The sequence below is a fragment of the Lonchura striata genome, chromosome 29 (assembly GCF_050655825.1).
Source record: "Lonchura striata isolate lonStrDom1 chromosome 29, ASM5065582v1, whole genome shotgun sequence".
In the NCBI taxonomy this organism is placed as follows: Eukaryota; Metazoa; Chordata; class Aves; order Passeriformes; family Estrildidae; genus Lonchura; species Lonchura striata.
In genome coordinates, this window is record NC_140731.1 from 4,492,501 (window position 1) to 4,517,175 (window position 24,675).

A 24,675-nucleotide genomic window follows, 5' to 3' on the forward strand; every position below is an offset into this window, starting at 1 on the left:
GTAACTTTGCTATAAATACACAGTTTGCACTTCTGCTGCTAATGAAGCTCGGTGCAGCAGCTGGGATCAGTGGGCTGTGTTAAACGCCTGCTGGGATGGGATAACACCCCATGGACACAGGCTGAGCACACCTGCACGGATCTGCAGCCACCAGCACCCACTGAACGCAGCACCCACCAGGGCCCAAAACCTGGAGGTGATAAAGGGAGGGAGCCAAAACCACAGCCAGGAAACACGGGTGCTCCGAGGAGGCGGCCCCGAGGAGGGGCATGGAAGATAGTCCTGAATATGTAAAGTATTATGTATATGCATGAGGTACATGAATATGCAAATCGATGTAATTGGAAAGGTATTTAAGGTGACGCTCTGCTCTGGCTGAGTGCCATAACCACCTTTGCTCTGTGCTCCTTTGCTCCATTGTCCTTTTTAAACTTTTAAATGTTCACAGGACAATGACCGTGTTTCCCACATAACCTCTGCTCTGTGCTCCTTTACTCTATTGTCCTTTCTTAAACTTTTTACATTTTCACACAAGTGTCCGTGGTTTTCACACATTGCTGCCAGGTTTGGTGCTTTCGAAGACTGCCGCAGCTCTGGGGCATCTCCTGCCCTCCCTCCTCTCCCTCCTCCTCCTCCTCCTCCTCTCCCCTCGGTGAAATCAGGTTGGGGTTCTGACCCCGGGGATTGATTTGGGTTCTGGTCCCTGGGAATTGGGGTTCTGACCCCTGGGGATGGACTGGGGTTCTGATCCCCAGGGATTAAGGTGCTGACCCCTGGGAATTGGGGTTCTGACCCCCTGGGATTGATTTGGGTTCTGACCCCTGGGGATGGATTTGGGTTCTGACCCCCAGGAATTGGGGTTCTGACCCCCGGGGATTGATTTGGGTTCTAATACCTGGGAATTGGGGTTCTGACCCCCGGGAATTGGGGTTCTGACCCCCGGGAATTGATTTGGGTTCTAATACCTGGGGATTGGGGTTCTGATCCCCGGGGACTGATTTGGGTTCTGACCCCTGGGAATTGGGGTTCTGACCCCCGGGGATTGATTTGGGTTCTAATACCTGGGAATTGGGGTTCTCATCCCAAGGAATTGGGGTTCTGACCCCTGGGAATTGGGGTTCTCATCCCAAGGAATTGGGGTTCTGACCCCTGGGAATTGGGGTTCTCATCCCAAGGAATTGGGGTTCTGACCCCTGGGAATTGGGGTTCTGACCTCCGGGGATTGATTTGGGTTCTGACCCCTGGGAATTTGGGTTCTGACCTCCGGGGATTGATTTGGGTTCTGACCCCCGGGGACTGATTTGGGTTCTGACCCCCGGGGATTGGGGTTTTGACCCCTGGGGATGGATTGTGGTTCTGACCCCCGGGGACTGATTTGGGTTCTGACCCCCGGGGATTGGGGTTTTGACCCCTGGGGATGGATTGTGGTTCTGACCCCCGGGGATTGGGGTTCTGACCCCTGAGAATTGGGGTTCTATCAGGCAGGTCCTGCCTTTCACAACTGCAAACCCCCCAGACCCACCCCAGAGGAGCTGGGCCATTCCCATTCCCGAGTGTGGCCCTGAAGGGGTAAATGGGGTCCTGGAAGAGAAAGAGAATCCTCAGGGAATAAAAGGGGTCCTGGAAGGGTAAATGGGTTCCTGAAGCATAAATGTGCCCCTAAAAGAGCAAACGGGGTTCTGAAATGGTGAGTGATGTCCTGAGGGGCAAATGGGGCCACAAGTGGGAAATGAGGTGCAGAGGAATTTCTCATGGAACAAGGACGTGCCATCCTTGGTGGCATTTTTTTGCAGGAACTGGACAACCCTGGCCTGCAGATTACAGAGTTACTTTAAAGTATTTAGGACATCCTTGAGAAGACAATGAGCTTTGTACAAACACAGTGGTCAGTGCTGGACGCTGGGAACTGCCACGTCCTAGAACCTGATCAGACCCTTGCAGTGTAACAGCCAATCTGTGACTTGTATATGTAATTATATTACATTAGCCAATGAATATTAATTAGCCATTGTATTATGGAAGGCAATAAAGGTATAAAACATGCATAAATGAGGCCGTAAAGGAGGATGACATCCAGCCATACTGGTTTGAGTGTCATTACTCCAGCTGGCTCCCCGTGGGACCCTCTTCAGGGTGGTCAAGAGTAAAGGGGTTCAAGGAGGGGCGTTCCCACTCCCACAGGACATTCCCAGTCCCGAGGGATGTTCCCATGGCTCAGCCCCTCCGAGGGAGTCTGGGGTCCCAGCAGGGCCAGGAACCAGCAGAGCCCCCAGACTCATTTCTGGGCCCTCCCCTGAAAACGGGGATTGACCCCAGTGTTACAGCAGAGGGGGTAGAACTCCCCCCGAGGGAGGATTAATTAATGATTAATTAAACCTGGCTGCTCCACCTGAGCCTGTATTAACCCATCGAGCTGGCACCCCAAAACCTGCAGCAGGACCCTCCCACCTGCAGCACCCCACACCTGCAGCACCCCCACACCTGCAGCACCCCACACCTGCAGCACCCCACATCCACAGCACCCCACATCCACAGCACCCCACACCTGCAGCACCCCCACATCCACAGCACCCCACACCTGCAGCACCCCCACACCTGCAGCACCCCACACCTGCAGCACCCCACACCTGCAGCACCCCCACATCCACAGCACCCCACACCTGCAGCACCCCACATCCACAGCACCCCACACCTGCAGTGTCCCCTCCAGCCCCACAGCTGTGGGCAGGGCCAGGTGAGCCCCTCAAATCTCCTGCAGGTGTTCCAGCCCATCCCACGGCACACAGGGGGGTCCCACCCCAGCCCGGTTTTGGGGTGGGGGTCCCACTCCCAGCCCAGTTTCGGGGTCCCACTCCCAGCCCGGTTTTGGGGTCCCACCCCAGCCCGGTTTTGGGGTCCCAACTCACAGCCTGGTTTTAAGATGAGGGACCCACTCCCAGCTGGGTTTTGGGGTCCCAACCCACAGCCCTGTTTTGGGGTGGGGGTCCCACTCCCAGTCTGGTTTTGGGATCCCACCCCCGGCCCATTTTTGGGGTCCCACTCCCAGCCTGGTTTTGGGATGAGGGACCCACTCACAGCCCTGTTTTGGGGTCCCACCCCAGCCCGGTTTTGGGGTCCCACTCACAGCCCGGTTTCGGGGTCCCACCATAGGTGGGTTCTGGGGTCCCCCCAGCCCGGTTTCAGGTACCCCCAGCCGGTTTCGGGTCCGTACCTGCTCGTTGACCGTCAGCAGGGCCTCCTGGGGCTGCCCCGGGCACGGCTCCATGGTGCTGGCGCGGTGGGGAGCTCACCCCTGCCACATGCTGCCAGGGGGACAAGGAGGGGCTGTCACCAGCGGGGCGGGGGCCTGGGGGTCCTCTCACACCCTCGCAGCCCCTCTGAGACCCTAAAACCAGGCATGGGCCAGGTGAGGGCCCCTCTCTGGAGCCCAGAAAGGCTCCCCAAATCTCCAGGTGGCACCCGGCTGCCCTCCCAAGCCCCTGGTGCTTCCTGGGGGCTCAGGATTCATCCCCCGGGTGGGTTCACCTGCCCCAGAGAGCTGCCAGGGAGCCGGGGAACCCCAGTGACACCCCAAAATGCTGTGGGAGCTCCTTCCTCCACCCAGGCTGGGAAAGGTGGGAAAGTTTCTGCTCCTTCCTCAGCCAGGCAGGACCATCCCCAGCCCCCACAGCTGCCAGACAGGGAAGGGCAGAGGGGGAATGGGGAAAGGAAGGGAATCCATGGATTTTGGGGGTCCCAGGTACTCACCCACTGCTCGTTCTGGGCTGAGGGTCCCTCCTGGCTGCACTCGGGGCTGGATGTGGGTCCTGCCCCCCCAGACGGGCTGGGGGCTCCCGGGGTTCTGGGATCTCTCTGGGTTTTGGGGCTCCCAGACTTCAGGGCTCCGGCTCTGCTGTCCTGGCTGCGGCTCTCAGGAATTCTGGGCTCCGGCTCCGCAGGTTTTGGGGTCTCTGTGCTCCGGCTCTGCAGGTTTTGGGGTCTCTGGGCTCCGGCTCTGCAGGTTTTGGGGTCTCTGGGCTCTGGTTCTCTGGGTTGGGGGTCTCTGGGCTCCAGCTCTCCAGGTTTTGGTGTTTCTGGGTTATAGCTCCGCAGGTTTTGGGGTCTCTGGGCTCCGGTCCTCTGGGTTTTAGGGTGTCTGGGCTCTGGCTCCGCAGGTTTTGGGGTGTCTGGGCTCTGGCTCCGCAGGTTTTGGGGTCTCTGGGCTCTGGCTCTCTGGGTTTTGGGGTCTCTGGGCTCCGGCTCTCTGGGTTTTGGGGTGTCTGGGTTAGAGCTCTGCAGGTTTTGGGGTGTCTGGACTCCGGCTCTCTGGGTTTTGGAGGTTCTGGGGTCTCTGGGCTCCGGTTCTCTGGGTTTTGGGGTGTCTGGGTTATAGCTCTGAAGGTTTTGGGGTCTCTGGGCTCCAGTTCTCTGGGTTTTGGGGTGTCTGGACTCCGGTTCTCTGGTTTTGGGGTCTCCGTGCTCCAGCTCTCAGGGTTTTGTCACTCCTGGTTTTGGGGCTCCTCCGAGTTTTGGGGTGCCTGGATTTGGCCTGGAGGGACACAAAACACTGGAGTTGTTCCCGTGCTGAGCTCTGGCTGCTCCCACGCTCCCCAAAAACCTAGGAGCCCCAGGATCCCCCCTGCCCCCCAAAGATGGAGAAAGGGGACAGGCTGTGGATGTGCGGGGTTTTGGGGGAGCCAAGCAGCCAAACTGGATTTATTCAGCAGAAAGAAAGCTGGGCAGGGCACAGGAGCCCCAAAATCCTGCGATTTCCCTCCCTGTTGGGAGGAGACACAAATAACCCGAGAGGGAAGGGGGTGGGGAACAGCTAATTAATGAGCCAATTAACCAGACATTTGTGATCCCAGGCTGGATGCAGGTGGGCATCCAGCTCCGGATCCTTTCCCTATCACAGATCCCGTTTTTCACACTTTTTGGGGTATTTTTTGGCATTTAACGTGACAAATAATTTATGCAGATGGTGGTGAGGGCAGGCAGGGAGGAGCAGCCACGGAGCAGCAGATGGAGGGAAGGCATAAAATGCATTAAATAATAATAAAATTATAAAAAAATAAAGAAAGCAGGAAAAAAAGGTGAGAGAAGGATATTTAGGATGCTGCCAGTCTCCATGTGGATTTAATTTCCATGTTAATTAACTGTTGATGAGGCAGAGATGGATCCAAAATGGGTGGAAAATGAGTTTGCCCAGGTGAGAAACCCCAAGGATGAGTTAAAGCCGAGCAGGGTTTCACACAAACTCCTCAGTGCTGTTATCCTGGAGGGAATATTTCCCCCCGAATCCTTCCTTCCCTCTCAATTTGACATCTTGAAATGTTTCTTGGCATTCACAGATGGAGAAGCTGAGGCAGGGGATGAGCTGTCACCCCCAAAAATACCCCAAATCCTCCCGCCTCCAACAAGGGCCACATCTGGAAAGCCCCACGAGGAGGCTGGGGCAGCCAAATCCCAAAGGAAAATCTGGGCAAACTCATTTACTGCCCCAAAATCTTCCAAACCTGGGCAAAAAGGGCAGCCCAGGAAAAAAAGGGGAGTTTGGGGGGTGGGGGGTGACATAATTAAGGAAAATTGTTGAGTCAGGTGTGTGGCCATGGGGTGCCAGCACCCCGACCCCCAAAACCCAGGGAATAATATTAATATAATAATAATAATAATAATAATAATAATAACAACAACAATAATTATTATAATATTATTATTATGACGATGAAGATTGTGATAACAATACAAAACAACAAAATTATAATGATAATAATATCACTCCATCAGAGATGAAATGCTCCGAGGAGGGACCCCAAAACTGCTGGGAGCCAGGGAAAACCCCAAACCAGTTTGGCCACAGGTTTCCTGGCAGTTTAACTCCTTTGAACCACTACAAAGGAACATTTTTCCCTGGTTTTGCCATGTTTTCCCCAGTCAGATGCCGGGAGCAGCAGCTGGCCCTGGGCCACGTGGCCAAGGTGGAATTCCTCAATCCCAGATTTCCGTCCCACCCTCGCGGGGGTTGGTTTGGGGCAGAATCCCCACCCCAAATCAAAGCTCCAGCATTTCTGGAGCCCTGGCACCGGGAGCGGGGGATCAGCTCCCAGTGGCTTCCCAGGAATTTTTATTCCTGGGATTACAGTCCCCTGCCAGGGCCAGAGCAGAGTTTGGTCCCCCCAGAACAGAACCCGGAGATCGATGCCGTGTCCTGAAGTGCCCCCGAGGGCACAGGACAGCCTGGGGGGGCAGCACGGGGGGCTGGGGGCATGAGACCCCCGGACCGGCATCCCATGGGGTGGGATGGGATCAATGGGATCAATGGGATCGATGGGATTGGATCAATAACATCAATGGGATCAATGGGATGGGATCAATAACATCAATGGGATCAATGGGATGGGATCAATAACATCAACAGGATCGATGGGATCAATGGGATCAATGGGATTGCATCAATAACATCAACAGGATTGATGGGATCAATGGGATTGGATCAATAACATCAACGGGATCAATGGGATCAATGGGATGGGATCAATGGGATCAATGGGATTGCATCAATAACATCAACAGGATTGATGGGATCAATGGGATTGGATCAATAACATCAATGGGATCGATGGGATCAATGGGATGGGATCAATAACATCAACAGGATTGATGGGGGATGGGATCAATGGGATCAATGGGATGGGATGGGATCAATGGGATCAATGGGATGGGATCAATGGGATGGGATCAATGGGGTTGGATCAATAATATCAACAGGATCGATGGGATCAATGGGATTGGATCAATGGGATCAATGGGATTGGATCAATGGAATCAATGGGATCAACAGGATCAATGGGATCAATGGGATTGAATCAATGGGTTCAATGGGGTTGCATCAATAATATCAACAGGATCGATGGGATCAGTGGGATGGGATGGGATCGATGGGATCAATGGGATTGGATCAATGGGATCAATGGGATCAATGGGATCAATGGGATTGGATCAATAACATCAACAGGATTGATGGGGGATGGGATCAATGGGATCAATGGGATGGGATCAATGGGATCAATAGGATTGGATCAATAACATCAACAGAATTGATGGGGGATGGGATCAATGGGCTCAATGGGATGGGATGGGATCGATGGGATCAATGGAATTGGATCAATAAAATCAACAGGATCGATGGGATCAATGGCATTGGATCAATGGAATCAATGGGATTGGATCAATGGGATCAATGGGATTGGATCAATGGGATCAATGGGATTGGGTCAATAACATCAACAGGATCGATGAGATCGATGGGATCAATGGGATGCTATCAATGGGATCAATGGGATGGAATCAATAGGGTCAACAGGATCAATGGGATTGAATCAATGGGATCAATGGGGTTGGATCAATCATATCAACGGGATCAATGGGATCAACAGGATCTATGGGATCAACAGGATCAGTGGGATGGGGTGGGATGGGATGGGGTGGGATGGGGTGGGGTGGGGTGGGGTGGGACGGGATGGGATGGGGTGGGATGGGGTGGGATGGGGTGGGATGGGATTGGGATGGATGGGATTGGGATGGGATGGATGGGATGGGATGGGATGGGATGGGATGGGATGGATGGGATTGGGATGGATGGGATTGGGATGGGATGGATGGGATGGGGTGGGATGGGGTGGGGTGGGATGGGATGGATGGGATGGGTGGGATGGGATGGGTGGGATGGGATGGGGTGGGATGGGATGGATGGGATGGGATGGATGGGATGGGTGGGATGGGATGGGTGGGATGGGATGGGGTGGGGGCAGTGCTGTGCCCCCACTGTTCCTTCGGGGGTTCAGGGGTTGAAGGACAGGAGTCACCCCAGCATGGCCATGGATGGAGGGGCAGAGGACAGGTTTGGGGGGACACGGGGCAGCACTGCCCCACCCCCTTCCTTCCCCACAAAAGTGAGGACCCCTGTGGCCCCCATCCCTGTGCAGCTCCCAGGGAACGTCCCCTCACCCCAAAACCACCGAAGGAGGGGCTCAGGGTGGCTGTGGGGGCAATGCCCCCCTCTGTGGGGTGCTCAGTCCCCCTAAACCCCCACAGTCCCCCCGCTGTTCTGCAGCACCCCAAAATCTCCTTGGACCACCCCCCCTCACCTTCCTTTGCCCCTCAAACCTCGGCACCCCCTGAAATTCCCCTGCCCTGCCTCTCCCCCCAAATCCCACTGCCTCCCCTCCGGGGGTCCCAGCAGGACCCCAATAACGTCCTGCCCCCTCTGCCCTGTTTCTCTTCTCCTGCACCCCAAAACTCATCCCCCAACTCCTCCTGCTACCCCCACCCCGGGCAGTCCCCCCACCCCTTCCCTGCCCCGGGGCTCCCCAGCCCCCTCCTCCCATTTCCCAGTTACGGGGTGACCCAGGGACCCTCACTTACCCAAAGCCCCCCTAAATCCTGACTACCCCCTCTGCCCCCTCTCTGAGCCTCCGTGTCCCCCCGTTCTCCCCAATTCCCCTCCAGACCCCCCCCAAACCTCTCCCATCCCCTGCCCTCCCCAAAACTGCCGTTGTCCCCCAAATCCCGGCGGCCCCTCCCCGGGCAGGACCCCAAAACTCTCCCCACCCCCGCCCTGTGTCTCCTTTCCTGCACCCTGAGCCCACCGCCCGCACCCCCAATTCCTCCTGCCCCCCCGATCCCCCCTTTTCCTGCCCCGGGGCTCTCCAGCCCCTCCTCCCCCTTCCTGGACCCCAAAATTGAGGGCTGTTCCCGGGGGCCCCCTTAGCCGAGGTCACCGTGGCACCCCCAGACCCCATTTCTCTGCCCCCCAACACCTGGTGCCCCCCAGTTTCCCCCACAAACCCAGCGCCCCCCTCCATCCACTGTGCCCCACAGGTGCCCCCAAAATCCCCCTTTCCCCCTTGGACTCCCCCCCGGGGGTCCCGGCAGGACCCCAACAATGTCGTGCCCCCTCAGCACTGCTTCTCCTCTCCTACACCCCAAAACATCCCCCGGTCCCCCAAATTCCTCATGCCCCCCTCGGGGCGGTCACTCCGTGCCCCCCAACTCCCCAGCCCCCCGCTTCACGGACCCCCCCCAGTTCCGGGGTGCCCCCAGGGACCCCCGCGTGTGCGAGGTCCCAGAGCCTTCGTGTCCCCCCAGTTCTCCCCGTTCCCCCCCAGACCCAGCGCCCCCCAGCCCCTCTGCCCCCCCGCCTCCGAACCGCCTGTGCCCCCCAAATCCCGCCGGGTCCCCAAAACTGTCCCCACCGCCCGTCCTGTACCCCCAAATCCCCCTGCCCCCGCTGCCCCCGGACATCCCCCCCTTTCCCCGACCCGGGGCTCTCCAGCCCCTCTTCCCTGCCCCCCACTCGGGGGTTCCCCCTAAGCCGGGGACCCCCCGGCACCCCCGATCCCCCCGAGTCCCCTCCGCTGCCCCCGGTGCCTGCGCGGTTCTCCGCAGTTCCTCCCGGTTCTCCGCCGTTCCCTCCCGGCCCCCCCGCCCCGCTCCGAGCCCCCCTGTCCCCCCAAACCTCCCCTGACCCCCCTTTGCCCCCCAAATCCCGCCGCCCCCCCCCGCTGTCCCCCGTTTTCCGCCGTTTTCTCCGCTCCCCGCCCCCCCCACCGCTCTTTATCATAAATATATAAATTATGCTAATTACGCCATTGCATATTCACCGCGCCGGGCCCGCCGCCCCCCGCCCGCCCCGGCCCCGCACTCACCGAGCCGGGGGTCGGGGGCGCGGGGGAGCCCCGGGGGGGCCCGGGGGGTCCCCGCCGCTCTCGCCGCTCCCGCGATCGCCGCGGACGCGGCGGCGGCGGCGGCACAAAGGGGCGGGGGGCGGCGGCGGCGGAGCGGCCCCGGCGGCCCGGCCCGGGCGGCGGCGGGGGCGGCCACGGGGGGCGGCTACGGGGGGCTCGGTGCCGCGGGGGTCCCGGGCGGGGGCTCGGGGCTCCGGCCGGGCCGGCGGGGCTGCTGCGTCATGAACATAATTTATGCGCAGGCCGCGCCGCAGGGCCCGGGCCGCCCGCCGCCGCTGGGGGCGCTGCGGGCGCCGCGCCGGGACCGGGACCGGGACCGGGACCGAGACCGGGACCCGGGAGACAGACCGGGACCCGGGACCGGGACCCGGGACCGGGACCCGGGACCGGGACCCGGGAGAGAGACCGGGACCCGGGAGAGAGACCGGGACCCGGGACCGGGACCCGGGACCCGGGACCGGGACCCGGGAGAGAGACCGGGACCCGGGAGAGAGACCGGGACCCGGGAGAGAGACCGGGACCCGGGAGAGAGACCGGGACCCGGGACCCGGGAGAGAGACCGGGACCCGGGAGAGAGACCGGGACCCGGGAGAGAGACCGGGACCCGGGACCCGGGACCCCGGGACCGAGACCGGGACCCGGGAGAGAGACACCGGGACCCGGGACCGGGACCCGGGAGAGAGACCGGGACACGGGAGAGAGACACCGGGACCCGGGAGAGAGACCGGGACACGGGAGAGAGACACCGGGACCCGGGACCGGGACCCGGGAGAGAGACCGGGACACGGGAGAGAGACCGGGACCCGGGAGAGAGACCGGGACCCGGGACCCCGGGACCGAGACCGGGACCCGGGAGAGAGACCGGGACCCGGGAGAGAGACCGGGACCCGGGACCCGGGAGAGAGACCGGGACCCGGGAGAGAGACCGGGACCCGGGAGAGAGACCGGGACCCGGGACCCGGGACCCGGGAGAGAGACCGGGACCCGGGACCCGGGACCCCGGGACCGAGACCGGGACACGGGAGAGAGACCGGGACCCGGGAGAGAGAGACCAGGAGAGAGACCGGGACCCGGGACCCGGGACCGAGACCGGGACCCGGGAGAGAGAGACCGGGACCCGGGACCCGGGAGAGAGACCGGGATCCCTGGGAGACAGAGACCGGGACCCGGGACCCGGGACCCGGGGGAGGCACCGGGACCCGGGAGAGAGAGACTGGGACCCGGGAGAGAGACACCGGGACCCCGGGAGAGAGACACCGGGACCCCTGAGACCCCCGGGACAGAGAGCCGGTCACCCCCGTGAGAGGAACCCCGGAGAGGAACCCCGGGACAGAGTCCCGGGATAGAGGTGCCGGGACCCCTTGGACAGAGACCCCTGAGACCCCCGGGACAGGGACCCCGGGACACCCCGGGACACCCCGGGACACCCCCGGAGTCTAAGGGACACCCCCAGAACCAGAAACCCCCCGAAACCAGAGAGCCCCGAGCTGCAGAGGCCTCCTTAGCCCTGGAACCCCAAAACCAGAGACCCTCCCCGGCGCCAGAACCAGCTCCAGCCCCAAGATCCCCCACCAGAGGTTCCCAGCCCAGAAACCCCCAAACCCCAGACCTGAAGTGCCGGCACCCCCCAAAACCCCGGATCCCCAACCCAGGACCCCCAAAACCCCGGATCCCCAATCCAGGACCCCAAAACCCCGGATCCCAAATCCAGGACCCCCCAAACCCCGGATCCCCAACCCAGGACCCCAAAACCCCGGATCCCAAACCCCAGACCCCCCAAATCCAGGACCCCCAACCCCCGAACCCCCCAACCCCCGGAGTGCCGGGACCCCCCCGAGGAGCGGGACAAAGGGGACAAGGCTGGGGGGAATATTAATGACCCCACAGCCAGAGCGAGCCCTCCTCATTAATAATCATTAATATTCATTAATATTCTAATTAGCCCAGGTGCACCTGTTATTGGCGGCCGCGGCCCAGTTCTGCCGGCTTCATTTGCATACGCGCTGCCGTGATTATGAATATTTAATACGAATCGTTAAATACCTACAGCTAGTTAAATCCCCGGTCATTTGCATACATTTGCATATAGCTAATAGTTTGCATGCGGGGAAGGAAAACAGCTCGGGTGGGGGGGCGGATTTTAATTAACAAAGACTCAGCTGAGGGGGGGGAGCTTGGGGGCGGGGGGGGTGGAGGGAGGGGCGCCCCTAAACGGGTCCGGGGGTTTTTAAACGGGTTTAGGGGTCCCTAAATGGGTCTAGGGGTTCTTAAATGGGTTTGGGGGTCCCTAAACGGGTCTGGGGGTCCCTAAATGGCTTTGGGGGTCCCTAAATGGGTCCGGGGGTTCTTAAACGGGTCCGGGGTCCCTAAACGGGTCTGGGGGGGTCCTTAAATGGGTCTGTGGGTCCCTAAATGGGTCTGGGGTCCCTAACTGGGTCTGGGGGTCCCTAAATGGGTCTGGGGTCCCTAACTGGGTCTGGGGGTCCCTAAATGGGTCTGGGGTCCCTAAGTGGGGTCTGGGGGTCCCTAAGCGGGGTCTAGGTGTTTCTAATTGGGTTTGGGGGTCCCTAACTGGGTTTGGGGGTCCCTGAGCGGGGTTCCCAAAGAGGGTCCGAGGGTCCCGGGGGTCTGCAGAGCAGAGCCGAGCAGAGCCGGGGGGGTCCCGGGGGGGTCCCGGGGGTCTCGGGGGTTCCAGGGCGGATCCCGGGGGGGGGTCCCGGGGGTTCCCTGGGGTTCCGAGGGGGTCCCAGGGCGGATCCCGGGGGTTCCCGGGGGTCTCGGGGGTCCTTGGGGGGTCCCGGGGGGTCCCGGGGGTCCCGGGGGTCCTGGGGGGGTTCCCGGGGGTCTCGGGGGTCCTTGGGGGGTCCCGGGGGTCCCGGGGCCGTGGCCGCAGCCCCCGGGGCCGCTCGGGGCTCCCCAGGCCGGGTCCCCTTGAAGGAAAATCAGATTTTTTTTTTTTTTTTTCCCATTTCTGCGCGTTCTGAAAGCGAGGAACGTTCCCCCTCATGAATTATTCATGAGCGCACCCCCGCGCAGCCGGGAGGCTCATTTGCATATGTATGAGCAGTGCTGCATTATTCATGAGCGCCGGCTCGGGCGGGAGCGGGACAATCCGGACGGGAATTCTCCGTCGCAGGGCGATTTCCCGGCGCCGGCGGCTCCGGAACCGCGCCGAGACTTCTGGATGATTTACACGCAGCGCTACGTACGTGATACACATGGTACGTGTTTGATGTCCTCTTATTTTATCTGTATTTGTTGATTTTTTAATGTACCACTGCGCTCTATATTGTGAATTTATACAAAAATGTATGGCCATATAGTCATATTATACTGTATATTTATATATGAATGCATAATTATATTGTTTTTGTACTAATACAGTATATTAATTAATAGAATGTTTTATTTACTAATCCTTATTAATACTTATTCCTACGTATTATACACTACACTATTGTATCAGTATTTTTAATATTATTGACTATATTTATATATTATTCTAGTATGTATGATGTATCTCTAAAGGTTTTATTGGTATTTTATAAAGATGTAATAAATATCAATTTTTACTGCACTATATATTAAACTGTAATGTTATGTTGTTTAGATTAAATATGTAATTCAAATTATATAATATATATAATATAAATAATAAATATAATATATATAATATACATAATATATGTAATATGTATATAATATATAATATATGATTATGATTTTGATATATGATATATGATATATGATATATGATATATGATAAATGATATATGATATAAGATATATTATATATTATATATTATATATTTTAGATTAATATAATATATACAATGTATATTATATCAATATATCAATATAATATATATTAAATGTATACTGTATAAACATATTTATATATATATTTATGTATATGTTTATTTAGTATATATAAAATATATTTATTTTTATATATATTTAGGGCCCCCAGACCCTGTTTAGTGACCCCAGAGCCTCTTTAGGACCCCCGCCCCCATCCCGCCCCTCCCTCCCCCCCATTTTCCCGCGGCCCCTTTAAGAGCGCGTGGCCCCGCCCCCGGCGCGATGACGTCACGACGCTCGCTTCCCGTCCCGCTTCCTGCCCCGTCCCTCACCCTCCCCCACGGGCCGCCCCCGCCTCCTGCCGCTCCCGCTGCCGCCCCCGCCGTGACCGCGGGCGCCGCCGCCGCCATGAACGGCAAAGGCAAGGCCGGGGCGGGGCCGCGGGCCGGGACCGGAGCCCCGCCCCGCCGGCAGCGCCGCCCCGCCCGCGCGGCGCCTTTAAGGGCGCGGGGGGCGGGGCCCGGGCGGGGCGGGGCGGGCCCGGGGTTGCCATGGAGACGCGTGCTGAGCCTCGCTTTCACCCGGGAGGCGGGGCTGGGGCTGGGGGAGATACCATGGGGGGGCACGGGGGGGTTGGGGGGGGAGATACCATGGGGGGGCACGGGGGGGTTGGGGGTGATACCAAGGGGGGGCACGGGGGGGTTGGGGGAGATACCATGGGGGGGCACGGGGGGGTTGGGGGGGGAGATACCATGGGGGGGCACGGGGGGGTTGGGGGGGGTGATACCATGGGGGGGCACGGGGGGGTTGGGGGAGATACCATGGGAGGGGCACGGGGGGGTTGGGGGGGGTGATACCATGGGGGGCACGGGGGGGTTGGGGGAGATACCATGGGGGAGCACCGGGGGGTTGGGGAGGATACCATGGGGGGGCACGGGGGAGTTGGGGGTGATACCATGGGGGGGCACGGGGGGATTGGGGGAGATACCATGGGAGGGCACGGGGGGGTTGGGGGGGGTGATACCATGGGGGGGCACGGGGGGGTTGGGGGGGGTGATACCATGGGGGGGCACGGGGGGGTTGGGGAGGATACCATGGGGGGGCACGGGGGAGTGTGGGGGGGGTGATACCATGGGAGGGGCACGGGGGGGTTGGAGGGGGTGATACCAATGGGGGGCACGGGGGGGTTTGGGGAGATACCATGGGAGGGGCACGGGGGGGTTGGGGGAGATACCATGGGGGGGCACGGGGGGGTGTGACTTTGGGGGGATACCATGGGAGGGGCACGGGGGGGGTGTGAGGTTTTGGGGGGCTATCGTGGGAGGGGGCACGGGGGAGTTGAGGATTTGGGGATATTTGGGAGGGGGGTCTGGAGCCCTGGGGGGAGCGGGGCCATGCCGTGACGGGAGGAGGGGCTGCCATCGCTGGGGGACACTGAGGCCGGGCTGATCTGCCGGGGGGCGCGGGGCGATGCCCGAGCCCCCGCCCTGGCTCCTGGCTCTCCTGACCCGGTTCTCTCCCCAGGGCCCTTCCCAGGCCAGCCCTTGTTCCCCGGGCCGGCCCCCCCCGGGTACCCCCAGGCCCTGCCCCTGCCGCAGCCGCCCCCCTACCTGGACCCCGCTCCTGCGTACCCCGAGGTAGGTGGGGCACACCTGGGGCATTTACCTGGGACCCGGCCGTGGCCCAGGGGAGCCCGGAGCTCCCCTTGGACAGGGACCCAGTGACCCAAAGCGCCCCTTTAAAGGCCGGGGTGAATTCCGGGTGCCTCCCGCTCCCGCAGGCAGGGGAGGTCCCCGCGGGTGCTGGATGCGCACCTGGCTGGGGGATGGCACCTGCCTGACCCGGCCGACCCGGTGCTCTTCCAGCTCTACCGCCTCAGCTTCGTGCCCCTGGGCGCCGCTGGCGTCCCCCCCGTGTCCCCAGCGTACCCAGGGGTGTCCCTGTACCTGCCCCTGGCGCCGCCGCCGCCCGTGGGGGCTCTGGGCTCCCCCGTGGCCTATTTCCCCCTGGGACAGCTGTACCCACCGGGCTCCACCCTGCTGCTGGACGGCGGCTTCGACACCGCCGCCAGGCTGGGCACGGGCGGCACTGCCAGCATCCCGGTGAGTGCCGGGGATCTGTGTGTGCGGGATGGGTGGGGAGGTTTGGGACGGGTGGCACTGCGGATTTGGGATGGGTGGGGAGGTTTGGGACGGGTGGCACTGCGGATTTGGGATGGGTGGGGAGGTCTGGGACAGGTGGCACTGCGGATTTGGGATGGGTGGGGAGGTCTGGGACAGGTGGCACTGTGGATTTGGGATGGGTGGGGAGGTTTGGGAAGGGTGGCACTGCAGATTTGGGATGGGTGAGGTCTGGGACAGGTGGCACTGCGGATTTGGGATGGGTGGGGAGGTCTGGGACAGGTGGCACTGCAGATTTGGGATGGGTGAGGTTTGGGACAGGTGGCACTGCCAGCATCCAGCACAGGTGGAGCCACAGAACGGGGGGATTTGGGTGGGGGGACCAGGAGATCACCTGGCCCTGGCCCAGGTGAGTCCCAGCTCCATCCCCCCTGGCCTAGGGCACTGCCAGGTGGGCTTTGGGGTCACCGCTGGTTCAGGGTCACGGCCGGGCTGGGCGTGGCTGCCGCTGCCCAAACCTGGCCTGGGGGCAGCGGGACAAGGGGGGCCTTGGCCACCTGACCTCACCTGTCCCCACACCTGGGCCTGGTACTGCTGCGAGCTCCTGCTCACCTGGGGCTGCTCACCTGGGGCTGCTCACCTGGGGCTGCTCACCTGTCCCTGCTCACCTGTGCCTGCTCACCTGTCCCATCTCACCTGTGCCTGCTCACCTGTCCCCTTCTCACCTGTCCCTTCTCACCTGTCCCATCTCACCTGTGCCTGCTCACCTGTGCCTGCTCACCTGTCCCCTTCTCACCTGTGCCTGCTCACCTGTCCCCTTCTCACCTGTGCCTGCTCACCTGTGCCTGCTCACCTGGCCCTGCTCACCTGGCCCTGCTCACCTGGCCCCTCACCTGTCCCCTGCTCACCTGTCTCCTGCTCACCTGTCCCCTCACCTGGCCCTGCTTCCCCAGCCCCCCTTGGCTGCCCTTCCCTGCAGCCTGAGAGGTTCCTGCTGCCCTGGAATTCTCTTTGGTAGCTTGGGGACAGCGTGTGCCCCAGGTGACAGCACAGGTGACAGCACAGGTGACAGGTGTCCCTCAGGTGACAGCACAGGGACAGGTGTCCCCCAGGTGACAGCACAGGTGACAGCACAGGTGACAGGTGTCCCTCAGGTGACAGCACAGGGACAGGTGTCCCCCAGGTGACAGCACAGGTGACAGCACAGGTGACAGGTGTCCCTCAGGTGGCAGCACAGGGACAGGTGTCCCTCAGGTAACAGCACAGGGGATAGCACAGGTGACAGGTGTCCCTCAGGTGACAGCACAGGTGGCAGCACAGGGACAGGTGTCCCCCACCTGGCCCAGGTGCCGCAGGCCTCAGGGGTGGCTCAGGGCTGGGGACCCGTGTCCCATCCCGGCCGCTGTCCCTCAGCAGGGCTGGGGACATTGCTGTGTCCCCTCCGTGCCCCCTCTGGGTGTGCCCCTGACCCCGGCTGTCCCCTGTCCTGACAGTGCCCCCGGCTGTCCCCTATCGCGACAGTGCCCCCGGCTGTCCCCGGTCGTGCCCCTGACCCCCGGTTGTCTCTTGCAGCCGCCGCCCGCCGGGTGCCCCCCGGGCGCGCCCCCGGTGCCCGTCCCGCCCGGAGCCGCCGTGCTGCTGCCCCCGCGCAAGGGGGGCTTCCCGGGGGGGGCCGGGGGCGCCTTCAGCCTCTGGTGAGGGGCACCCCGGGCTCGGGGGACCCCCGGTGCCCGCCAGCGCCTCCCCCCGGGACCCGCCCCGGGCCGGGCAGGGACCCCGGCCCCGCAGGTGACACCAGGGGTGACAGGGGAGAGGTTTGGTAACTGGGGAGCCCGGGGGGGTCATTCACAAACGGGGTGAGCTCAGCCCTGCCCCTTCCTCATTTACACGAAGCTCTAATTAATTAACGGCCTAATTATGCCCTGGGGAGGGGTTTCCCCTTCCACCGCCCTCATCCCTCTGCTGGACCCGTCCGGGTTTCCCCTCTTTTTGGGAAAGGTGGATTTTGGGTAGAAAACAGACAAAATCTCCTGCCCGGAGGGAAAATTCCCTTCCCAGAGGCAAAAATCTCCTTCCCAGCAGTGGGAAGGACGCCCGAGCCCCTCCCGGCCTCACCCGAGGTGCCCCCCACCCTCTCCCCCTTTCTCCTCCAGAGTCCTCTGTCCTGGGATGTTTTTTAACCCACTCCGGGTAATTTGGATTGTTTGCACTTCAGCTCTAATCAAAGCCATGACCGGTGCCAGGGCCGCGCTGCAGCTCCCGTGGGATCCTCCCATTCCAGCTAGAACCAGGTTTAATTGATGCTTAATTAGCAAACGCTTGACTTTAACTCAAACCTGGTGTTTTCGCACCCGAATTCCTTAAATCCGAGAGGCTGTTTCCGTCTGTTCCAGCTGCCAGGTGTGGGAACTGTCAGTGAGCAGTGAGCGCACAAATCCCTTGGGTTCCCCCTGAGGCTCGGGGTGGTTTGGGGGTTATCGATGGTTTATCAATGAGGTGTTCATTGGTGCGTTTATCAGGAGTTTAATGAACGGGGTGTTTGTTTGGAGGTGGATTTTTATGAATGGGGTGCTTGTAAATGGGTTGTAAATGGGTTTATCGATGTGTTTATCAGTGACTCATGCCTGCATTGATAACCAAACCTCCACAAGCTTGGCAGGAACCTTCAGGGATCCTCAGTCGGGTGTTCTTCTTTTTGGCTGTTACTTGATGGAGAAAGAGCTCAGATTCGACCCTATTTTATCTTAATATTTCACTTTAATCTGAATCTGTGTTCTGTGTGTGTGACCATCCCTGGCTGTTCCCGAGCGCAGCTCTCGGACTCTCTGTGCTGCACTGAACTTGTGGAGTTTTTATACTAAAAACCAAAAATAAAGATTATTTTGAAAATTTAAATGAAGTAACAAATTTCTGTTGGGCCTCTGAGAACCCCTTTGGCTGCTGCCAGCCAGGGCTTTCCTCACTTCTTTCGTTTTTCCTGCTGCATTGGGAACTTCCTCTTACTAATTTTTAGGGGGTATTTGAGGTTTTTCCTACCCTTGGGCACCCACGTATTCCTTCCACGGTTGGCTTCATAAATTAAGGAAAAAAACTGAAACAAAACGAACAAAATCAGCCTGTAGATCCTCAGCGTTAGGCAGAGCCCCAGCTCCAGGGAATTGAGGGAGATCACAAGCTCCAGGAGATTCAGGCAGATCCCAGCTCCAGGATATTTAGGCAGAACCTCAAGCCCAGGGAATTTAGGCAGGTTTCCGATTTAGGTGGATCCCTAAATCCAGGGAATCTAAACAGAACCCCAAAGCCAGGAAATTCAGGTGGAGCCCCAGCTCCAGGGAATTTAGGCAGATTCCCAATTTGGGAAGATCCCCCACCTCCAAGAAATTCAGCAGATCCTCAGCTCCGGGATATTTCGGCGGACGCCCAACTCCAGGAAATTGGGGCAGATCCCTGATGCCCGGGAATTCAGGCAGCATCCTAACTCCTGAAAACTTATGTGGACCAACTCCAGGGAGCTTCGGGAGCTGTGTGGATCCCAGGCGTGTCCTTAGATAAAATATTCCTCCTTCTCCTTGGCCGGGGGCTCCTCCCGCGGGGCCGCGTCCGGCTCCGCCTGCTCGTAGGTGCGGTAGGAGCCCTGGTTCCGGTACAGGTAAATCCCGATCACCACCAGCACCGTCAGCAGGGTGAGGAAGACCAGGGTGATCACCACTGTGGGCAAGCACTGGGTCAGTGAGGTGAGGAAGATGAGGGTGATCACTGCGGGACAAGCTCAGGGCTCAGCAGGGTGAGGAAGACCAGGGTGATCACCACTGTGGGCAAGCACTGGGTCAGTGAGGTGAGGAAGATGAGGGTGATCACCACTGCGGGCAAGCACAGGGGCAGTGAGGTGAGGAAGATGAGGGTGATCACCACTGCGGGCAAGCACAGGGTCAGCAAGGTGAGGAAGATGAGGGTGATCACTGCGGGGCAAGCTCAGGGCTCAGCAGGGTGAGGAAGATGAGGGTGATCACCACTGCGGGCAAGCACAGGGGCAGCGAGGTGAGGAAGACCAAGGTGATCACCACTGCGGGGCAAGCACTGGGTCAGTGAGGTGAGGAAGACCAGGGTGATCACTGCGGGGCAAGCTCAGGGTCAGCGAGGTGAGGAAGATGAGTGTGATCACTGCGGGACAAGCTCAGGGTCAGCGAGGTGAGGAAGATGAGGGTGATCCCCACTGCAGGCAAGCACAGGGGCAGTGAGGTGAGGAAGATGAGGGTGATCACCACTGCGGGCAAGCACAGGGTTAGCAAGGTGAGGAAGATGAGGGTGATCACTGCGGGGCAAGCTCAGGGCTCAGCAGGGTGAGGAAGATGAGGGTGATCACTGCGGGGCAAGCTCAGGGTCAGTGAGGTGAGGAAGATGAGGGTGATCACTGCGGGGCAAGCTCAGGGTCAGTGAGGTGAGGAAGATGAGGGTGATCACCACTGCGGGCAAGCACAGGGGCAGCGAGGTGAGGAAGATGAGGGTGATCACTGCGGGGCAAGCTCAGGGCTCAGCAGGGTGAGGAAGATGAGGGTGATCACCACTGCGGGCAAGCACTGGGTCAGTGAGGTGAGGAAGATGAGGGTGATCACCACTGTGGGCAAGCACTGGGTCAGCGCGGTGAGGAAGATGAGGGTGATCACTGCGGGCAAGCACAGGGTCAGTGAGGTGAGGAAGATGAGGGTGATCACTGCGGGGCAAGCTCAGGGTCAGTGAGGTGAGGAAGACCAGGGTGATCACTGCGGGCAAGCACTGGGTCAGTGAGGTGAGGAAGATGAGGGTGATCACCACTGCGGGCAAGCACTGGGTCAGTGAGGTGACGAAGATGAGGGTGATCACTGCGGGACAAGCTCAGGGCTCAGCAGGGTGAGGAAGATGAGGGTGACCCCCACTGCGGGACAAGCTCAGGGCTCAGCAGGGTGAGGAAGATGAGGGTGATCCCCACTGCGGGGCAAGCTCAGGGCTCAGCCCGCAGTGCCTCACCTGCGATCACGGCGGTGTCAGCGTCCTCATGGCCAGCGGGGGTGGAAGCCTTCCTCAGGTACGGGGTGGTCAGGTCTTCCTCGGGACAGGGAGAGAGGGAGGTGAGGGAGGGCTGAGCCACGTGGAGAACGTGGGAAGAGGCCAGAGAAGCGCTCCAGGAGCTCACCTGAGCTCAGGTGGGGCTGATCTCGCTCCATCGCATCGGCTCCTCCTAGGGGAAGGTTTGGGGTCCTTCAGAGCTGCCAAAAATAGCGATAAAAGCGGTGAATTCCCACTCAACCCCGTCACCTGTGCTCAGGTGGGGCCGAGATCCCTCCTTGCAGTGGCTCCTTCCAGCTGAGGCTCCGGTTCCTTCGGAGCTGCCGAAAACGGATAAAAGCGGTGATTTGCCCCAAACCGCCCCGGAGGGCTCCGCGCGAGGGGGGTGGTGCAGCACCAGTAACGCACTGGTGTTACTGGGGCGGAGAAGAACCAGCCCCTGTTTGGATTCACTCCCAGACTTGGGGAGCTTCAAAGTGCCTGGAAGTCCTTGAAAATGCCCCAAGTGCGGGGCCGGAGGTCGGTGCCGCAGAATTGCCCGACCACCGTGGCTGTGCCCGCCGGGCCCCCGCGTGTCCCGGCGGCGGCTCCGGGGCGCGGGGGCTCCGTGACTCAGCGCGCTCGGCAGCGAATCGAATCCCGTTTGTTTGGGGATTTTAAAAAAAGAGGAAATCGAGCGGCGGGAGCGGGGCAGGAGCGGGGCGGGGCCACGGCCGGGCCGGAGCGGGAATTGGGGCTGGGGGACCCGGGAATTGGGGCTGGGGGGACCCCGGGAATTGGGGCTGGGGAGAGAGCCTGGAATTGGGGCTGGGGGACCCCGGGAATTGGGGCTGGGGAGAGAGCCGGGAATTGGGGCTGGGGGAGTCGGGAATTGGGGCTGGGGAGAGAGCCGGGAATTGGGGCTGGGGGACCCCGGGAATTGGGGCTGGGGAGAGAGCCGGGAATTGGGGCTGGGGGACCCCGGGAATTGGGGCTGGGGAGAGAGCCGGGAATTGGGGCTGGGGGACCCCGGGAATTGGGGCTGGGGAGAGAGCCGGGAATTGGGGCTGGGGGACCCCGGGAATTGGGGCTGGGGAGAGAGCCGGGAACTGGGGCTGGGGGACCCCGGGAACTGGGGCTGGGGGACCCCGGGAACTGGGGCTGGGGGACCCCGGGAATTGGGGCTGGGGAGAGAGCCGGGAATTGGGGCTGGGGAGAGAGCCGGGAATTGGGGCTGGGGGACCTCGGGAATTGGGGCTGGGGAGAGAGCCGGGAATTGGGACTGGGGAGAGAGCCGGGAATTGGGGCTGGGGAGAGAGCCGGGAATTGGGGCTGGGGAGAGAGCCGGGAATTGGGGCTGGGGGACCCCGGGAATTGGGGCTGGGGGGACCCCGGGAATTGGGGCTGGGGAGAGAGCCGGGAATTGGGGCTGGGGGACCCCGGGAACTGGGGCTGGGGGACCCCGGGAATTGGGGCTGGGGGACCCCGGGAATTGGAGCTGGGGAGAGAGCCGGGAATTGGGGCTGGGGAGAGAGCCGGGAATTGGGGCTGGGGGACCCCGGGAATTGGGGCTGGGGGGACCCCGGGAATTGGGGCTGAGGAGAGAGCCGGGAATTGGGGCTGGAGGACTGGGGGGGTCCTGGGAATTGGGGCTGGGGGAGTCGGGAATTGGGGCTGGGGGTGGCCGGAAACTGGGGGCTGACGGGGAAAGCCGGGAACTGGGGCTGGAGGAGAGCCCCGGGAATTGGGGCTGGGGGAGTCGGGAATTGGGGGCTGGGGGCTCCTGGGAGTTGGGGCTGGGGGAGTCGGGAGTTGGGGCTGGGGGGTCCCGGGAATTGGGGCAGTGAACGTTCCCCGCCCCGCAGGGGGACAGGGAGGGGCGGGGACCCCGAGCAGGCAATGCCCGGCTCGGGCTGGCAGCAGCCACCCGCTCGTTAAACTCAGTTTTAAACTCAGTTTTACTTAAAATCAGCTGTGCTTTAAACCGAATTGTACTTTAAAGCCAGCCTTGCTTTTAACCTGGTTTTGCTGTTAGGCGACTTCTGCTTTAAAACTAGTCCTGCATTAAATCTTGCTTTGTTTTAAGCCTGTTTCACTTTAAACTTTGTTTTGCTTTAAACCCGGCTTTGCTTGAAACCACACTCTGCTTTAATCTCAACTTTACATTAAACCCGATTTTATTTCCAGCACAATTTTGCTTTAAGCCTGATTTTACTTTAGTCCAGTTCTATAAACTCAGCTTTTCTTTAAACTTAGTTTTGCTTTAAACCAAACTTCCCTTTAAGTCCAGCTTTTGATTAAACCCAACTTTGAATTAAACTTGATTTTGCCTTAAAACCAGCTTTCCTTTAAACTGAGTTTGCTTTAGACATGATTTTGCTTTAAGCACAGATTTCCATTACATCCAGAGTTGCTTTGGTTTAAACTCGGTTTTGCTTTAAACCCAACTTTGAATTAAATCAAGTTTTGCTTTAAACAGTTTTGTTCTAAATCCAGTTTTGCTTTAGCCCAGCCCTTCATTAAGCGCAGCTTTGCTGTGCTGCTCTCCGGGCTCTGGGCCTTTCCCAAAGCCAACCGCGACCTTCCCGTGGAGCTGCTCCCGGCTGCTCCAGAGCCAGAACTGGCTCTGATTTCCCCAAAGAGTTTGGGATTTGAGAGAAGAAGAGGAAAAGGCGCTGCTGGGTGGGACGGGAGCTGGTCCGAGCCTTGGGAGGGTTTTTTGGGAAGAGTCTGGCAGCTCTGTGCCAGTTCTGTGCCCCATCGCCAAACACCCGCAATCCTGGGACCCACAGCGCCTTCGGGACTCACCAAAGCTTTAACCCGAGTTTTAGCTGAGGGAAGGTTTGATTTCCATCAGGCCATCCGTGGTCGTGGAGGTGGAGCTCCTCCTGCTCGCTCCCGGGGCAGGGATGCTCCATGGATCCCCTCCATCCCCTCCCCGGCGTGGTGGGAAGGAACTCCCCCAAGCCCCGCGGGGAGGCTCCGGCGCTTCCCCCCACAAAAACCCTCGGGATTTCTGGCAGTGCCAGGCCGGGATCCAGGCCGGAAAAGGGGGGCTGGCAGCGGGAGTGAATCATTCCCATCCCGATGGATTTCCATGTGTTTTTAAAGCAGGGTTGTGGAAAAACCCTCATCTTCCTCATTCCTGCGCTCCGGCCGAGTGGCTCCAGAGCCGTTCCCAAGGGAAACCCTGCCCTGCTCGGCTGCTCTCATCCCAAAAACTCCTTCCAGGAGCCCCGGGGATGCAGCGCCCCCATCCCCATCCCCATTCCCGTGGCCGTTCCCGGTGCCTGGAGGACGGGAGGAGCAAACCGACCCTACAGCTATTTGTTGGGGGTGCTCGGCAGTGTCTTTACTCCATTCCCATCCCACTTCCATTCCCATTCCCGGCCGATGGAGGATGGGATCACCAAACCATCCCGCCAGGCCTCTTTGGGGGTGCTCGGCAGCCCCTTTAGAGCCCCTCCTTCCCCTCCCCAGCGGGCGGAGGGCGGCATTTGCTGCTCGCCCGCCTATCTTCACCTTGGGATGATCCCTTGGGACCAGCACTTTGCTCCCCTGTTTCCCTCTCAGCTTTCCTGCCGGATTTCCTGCTTTCAGCCTCTCCCTGTGGCAGGATCCGGCCTTTTCCTCTCCTCCCGCCCCAAATCCAGCTGGAAAATGCCCGGCCGAACCCCGACGTGCTTCACCCCAGAGCAGCCGCACGCCCCATCCGTCCCTCATTGCAGGGCCCCGGTGGCGCCGTGTCCCGATGCCGTGCCTGGGGTTTTGCGTAGCCACCCCCTGAAGCCCCCAGGGATCGGGAATTTCGGGGGGCACCCCGGGATCCGGGTCCCACTCCTGTAGCTCTTACCTGCCGGCACCATGTGCGGCTCCAGGTGAAGGCGTTGCCCAGGTGAAGGCGTTGCCTTTTTCCTACCTCACCTTTCCAGTTCGGCTGGAATGAGGCTCAACCCCCCCGGATCCCTCCCCCGTTAACCCCTCGCTGGCTGCGGGGCAAACCCATC

The 24,675-nt window shown here is 60.2% G+C and overlaps 5 protein-coding genes across 11 annotated transcripts in view; 3 read left to right on the forward strand and 2 right to left on the reverse strand.

Moving 5' to 3' along the window:
- Positions 1-2,208, forward strand: part of LOC146765023 (uncharacterized) — a 7,625-nt gene extending 5,417 nt beyond the window's left edge. The window contains exon 2 of the mRNA XM_085562738.1: positions 1-2,208. This exon is cut by the window's left edge and continues 1,625 nt beyond it. The gene's annotated coding sequence lies outside the window, so the exon portion shown is untranslated.
- The window catches only part of POU6F1 (POU class 6 homeobox 1), a 29,448-nt gene extending 25,560 nt beyond the window's left edge, over positions 1-3,888 (reverse strand). For 3 of the 5 annotated variants that reach the window (XM_085562948.1, XM_085562950.1, XM_085562952.1), the window contains exons 1-2: positions 3,748-3,888; positions 3,212-3,302 (exon numbers count right to left, since the gene is read on the reverse strand). In XM_085562948.1, the coding sequence (XP_085419074.1) occupies positions 3,212-3,265 (54 nt within the window). In that variant the 5' untranslated portion in view covers positions 3,266-3,302; positions 3,748-3,888. Of the gene's footprint in view, positions 1-3,211; positions 3,386-3,747 lie in introns of all 5 variants that reach the window. The other 2 variants (XM_085562949.1, XM_085562951.1) reach the window with 2 other exon arrangements.
- Positions 2,257-6,091, forward strand: LOC146765024 (uncharacterized). Its single transcript, XM_085562986.1, has 2 exons — positions 2,257-3,938; positions 3,970-6,091. Exons 1-2 carry the CDS (start codon positions 3,576-3,578, stop codon positions 4,813-4,815), a joined length of 1,209 nt encoding a protein of 402 aa, XP_085419112.1. The 5' UTR covers positions 2,257-3,575; the 3' UTR covers positions 4,816-6,091.
- Positions 6,092-12,657: 6,566 nt separating this feature from the next.
- DAZAP2 (DAZ associated protein 2) lies at positions 12,658-18,553 on the forward strand. 2 transcript variants are annotated; one of them, XM_085563004.1, is made up of 5 exons: positions 12,658-12,946; positions 13,687-13,947; positions 15,051-15,163; positions 15,392-15,628; positions 17,219-18,553. In XM_085563004.1, the coding sequence occupies exons 2-5, from the start codon at positions 13,809-13,811 to the stop codon at positions 17,342-17,344; spliced, it is 615 nt and encodes a 204-aa protein (XP_085419130.1). In that variant the 5' UTR covers positions 12,658-12,946; positions 13,687-13,808; the 3' UTR covers positions 17,345-18,553. The 2 variants fall into 2 exon arrangements, with proteins under 2 accessions (XP_085419130.1, XP_021406279.3); XM_021550604.4 differs by lacking the exon at positions 12,658-12,946 and having other exon boundaries at positions 13,587-13,947; positions 17,219-17,340; positions 17,862-18,553.
- A 205-nt stretch (positions 18,554-18,758) lies between these two features.
- SMAGP (small cell adhesion glycoprotein) lies at positions 18,759-24,571 on the reverse strand. 2 transcript variants are annotated; one of them, XR_014950413.1, is made up of 4 exons: positions 20,817-21,318; positions 20,651-20,725; positions 19,018-19,354; positions 18,759-18,929 (listed from the first exon to the last, which is right to left on the reverse strand). XR_014950413.1 is itself a non-coding variant. In XM_031507255.2 (4 exons), the coding sequence occupies exons 2-4, from the start codon at positions 20,845-20,847 to the stop codon at positions 19,191-19,193; spliced, it is 270 nt and encodes an 89-aa protein (XP_031363115.1). In that variant the 5' UTR covers positions 20,848-20,889; positions 24,522-24,571; the 3' UTR covers positions 19,051-19,190. The 2 variants fall into 2 exon arrangements, 1 of the variants encoding a protein (XP_031363115.1); XM_031507255.2 differs by lacking the exon at positions 18,759-18,929 and adding an exon at positions 24,522-24,571 and having other exon boundaries at positions 19,051-19,354; positions 20,817-20,889.
- Positions 24,572-24,675: the final 104 nt, after the last annotated feature.

Excerpts from the sequence above, each read along its gene's own strand:
- LOC146765024 (XM_085562986.1), top strand. The coding sequence starts at position 3,576 with ATGCTGTGGGAGCTCCTTCCTCCACCCAGGCTGGGAAAGGTGGGAAAG. Across the intron at positions 3,939-3,969 it reads TCTGGGCTCCGGCTCCGCAG|GTTTTGGGGTCTCTGGGCTC; the intron begins GTTTTGGGGTCT and ends CCGGCTCTGCAG.
- DAZAP2 (XM_021550604.4), top strand. The coding sequence starts at position 13,809 with ATGACGTCACGACGCTCGCTTCCCGTCCCGCTTCCTGCCCCGTCCCTC. Across the intron at positions 15,164-15,391 it reads CCGCTCCTGCGTACCCCGAG|CTCTACCGCCTCAGCTTCGT; the intron begins GTAGGTGGGGCA and ends GTGCTCTTCCAG. Across the intron at positions 17,341-17,861 it reads GGGGGCGCCTTCAGCCTCTG|CTCTAATCAAAGCCATGACC; the intron begins GTGAGGGGCACC and ends TTTGCACTTCAG.
- SMAGP (XM_031507255.2), bottom strand. The coding sequence starts at position 20,847 with ATGGAGCGAGATCAGCCCCACCTGAGCTCAG. Across the intron at positions 20,726-20,816 it reads TCAGCCCCACCTGAGCTCAG|ACCTGACCACCCCGTACCTG; the intron begins GTGAGCTCCTGG and ends GTCCCGAGGAAG. Across the intron at positions 19,355-20,650 it reads TGACACCGCCGTGATCGCAG|TGGTGATCACCCTGGTCTTC; the intron begins GTGAGGCACTGC and ends GCTTGCCCACAG.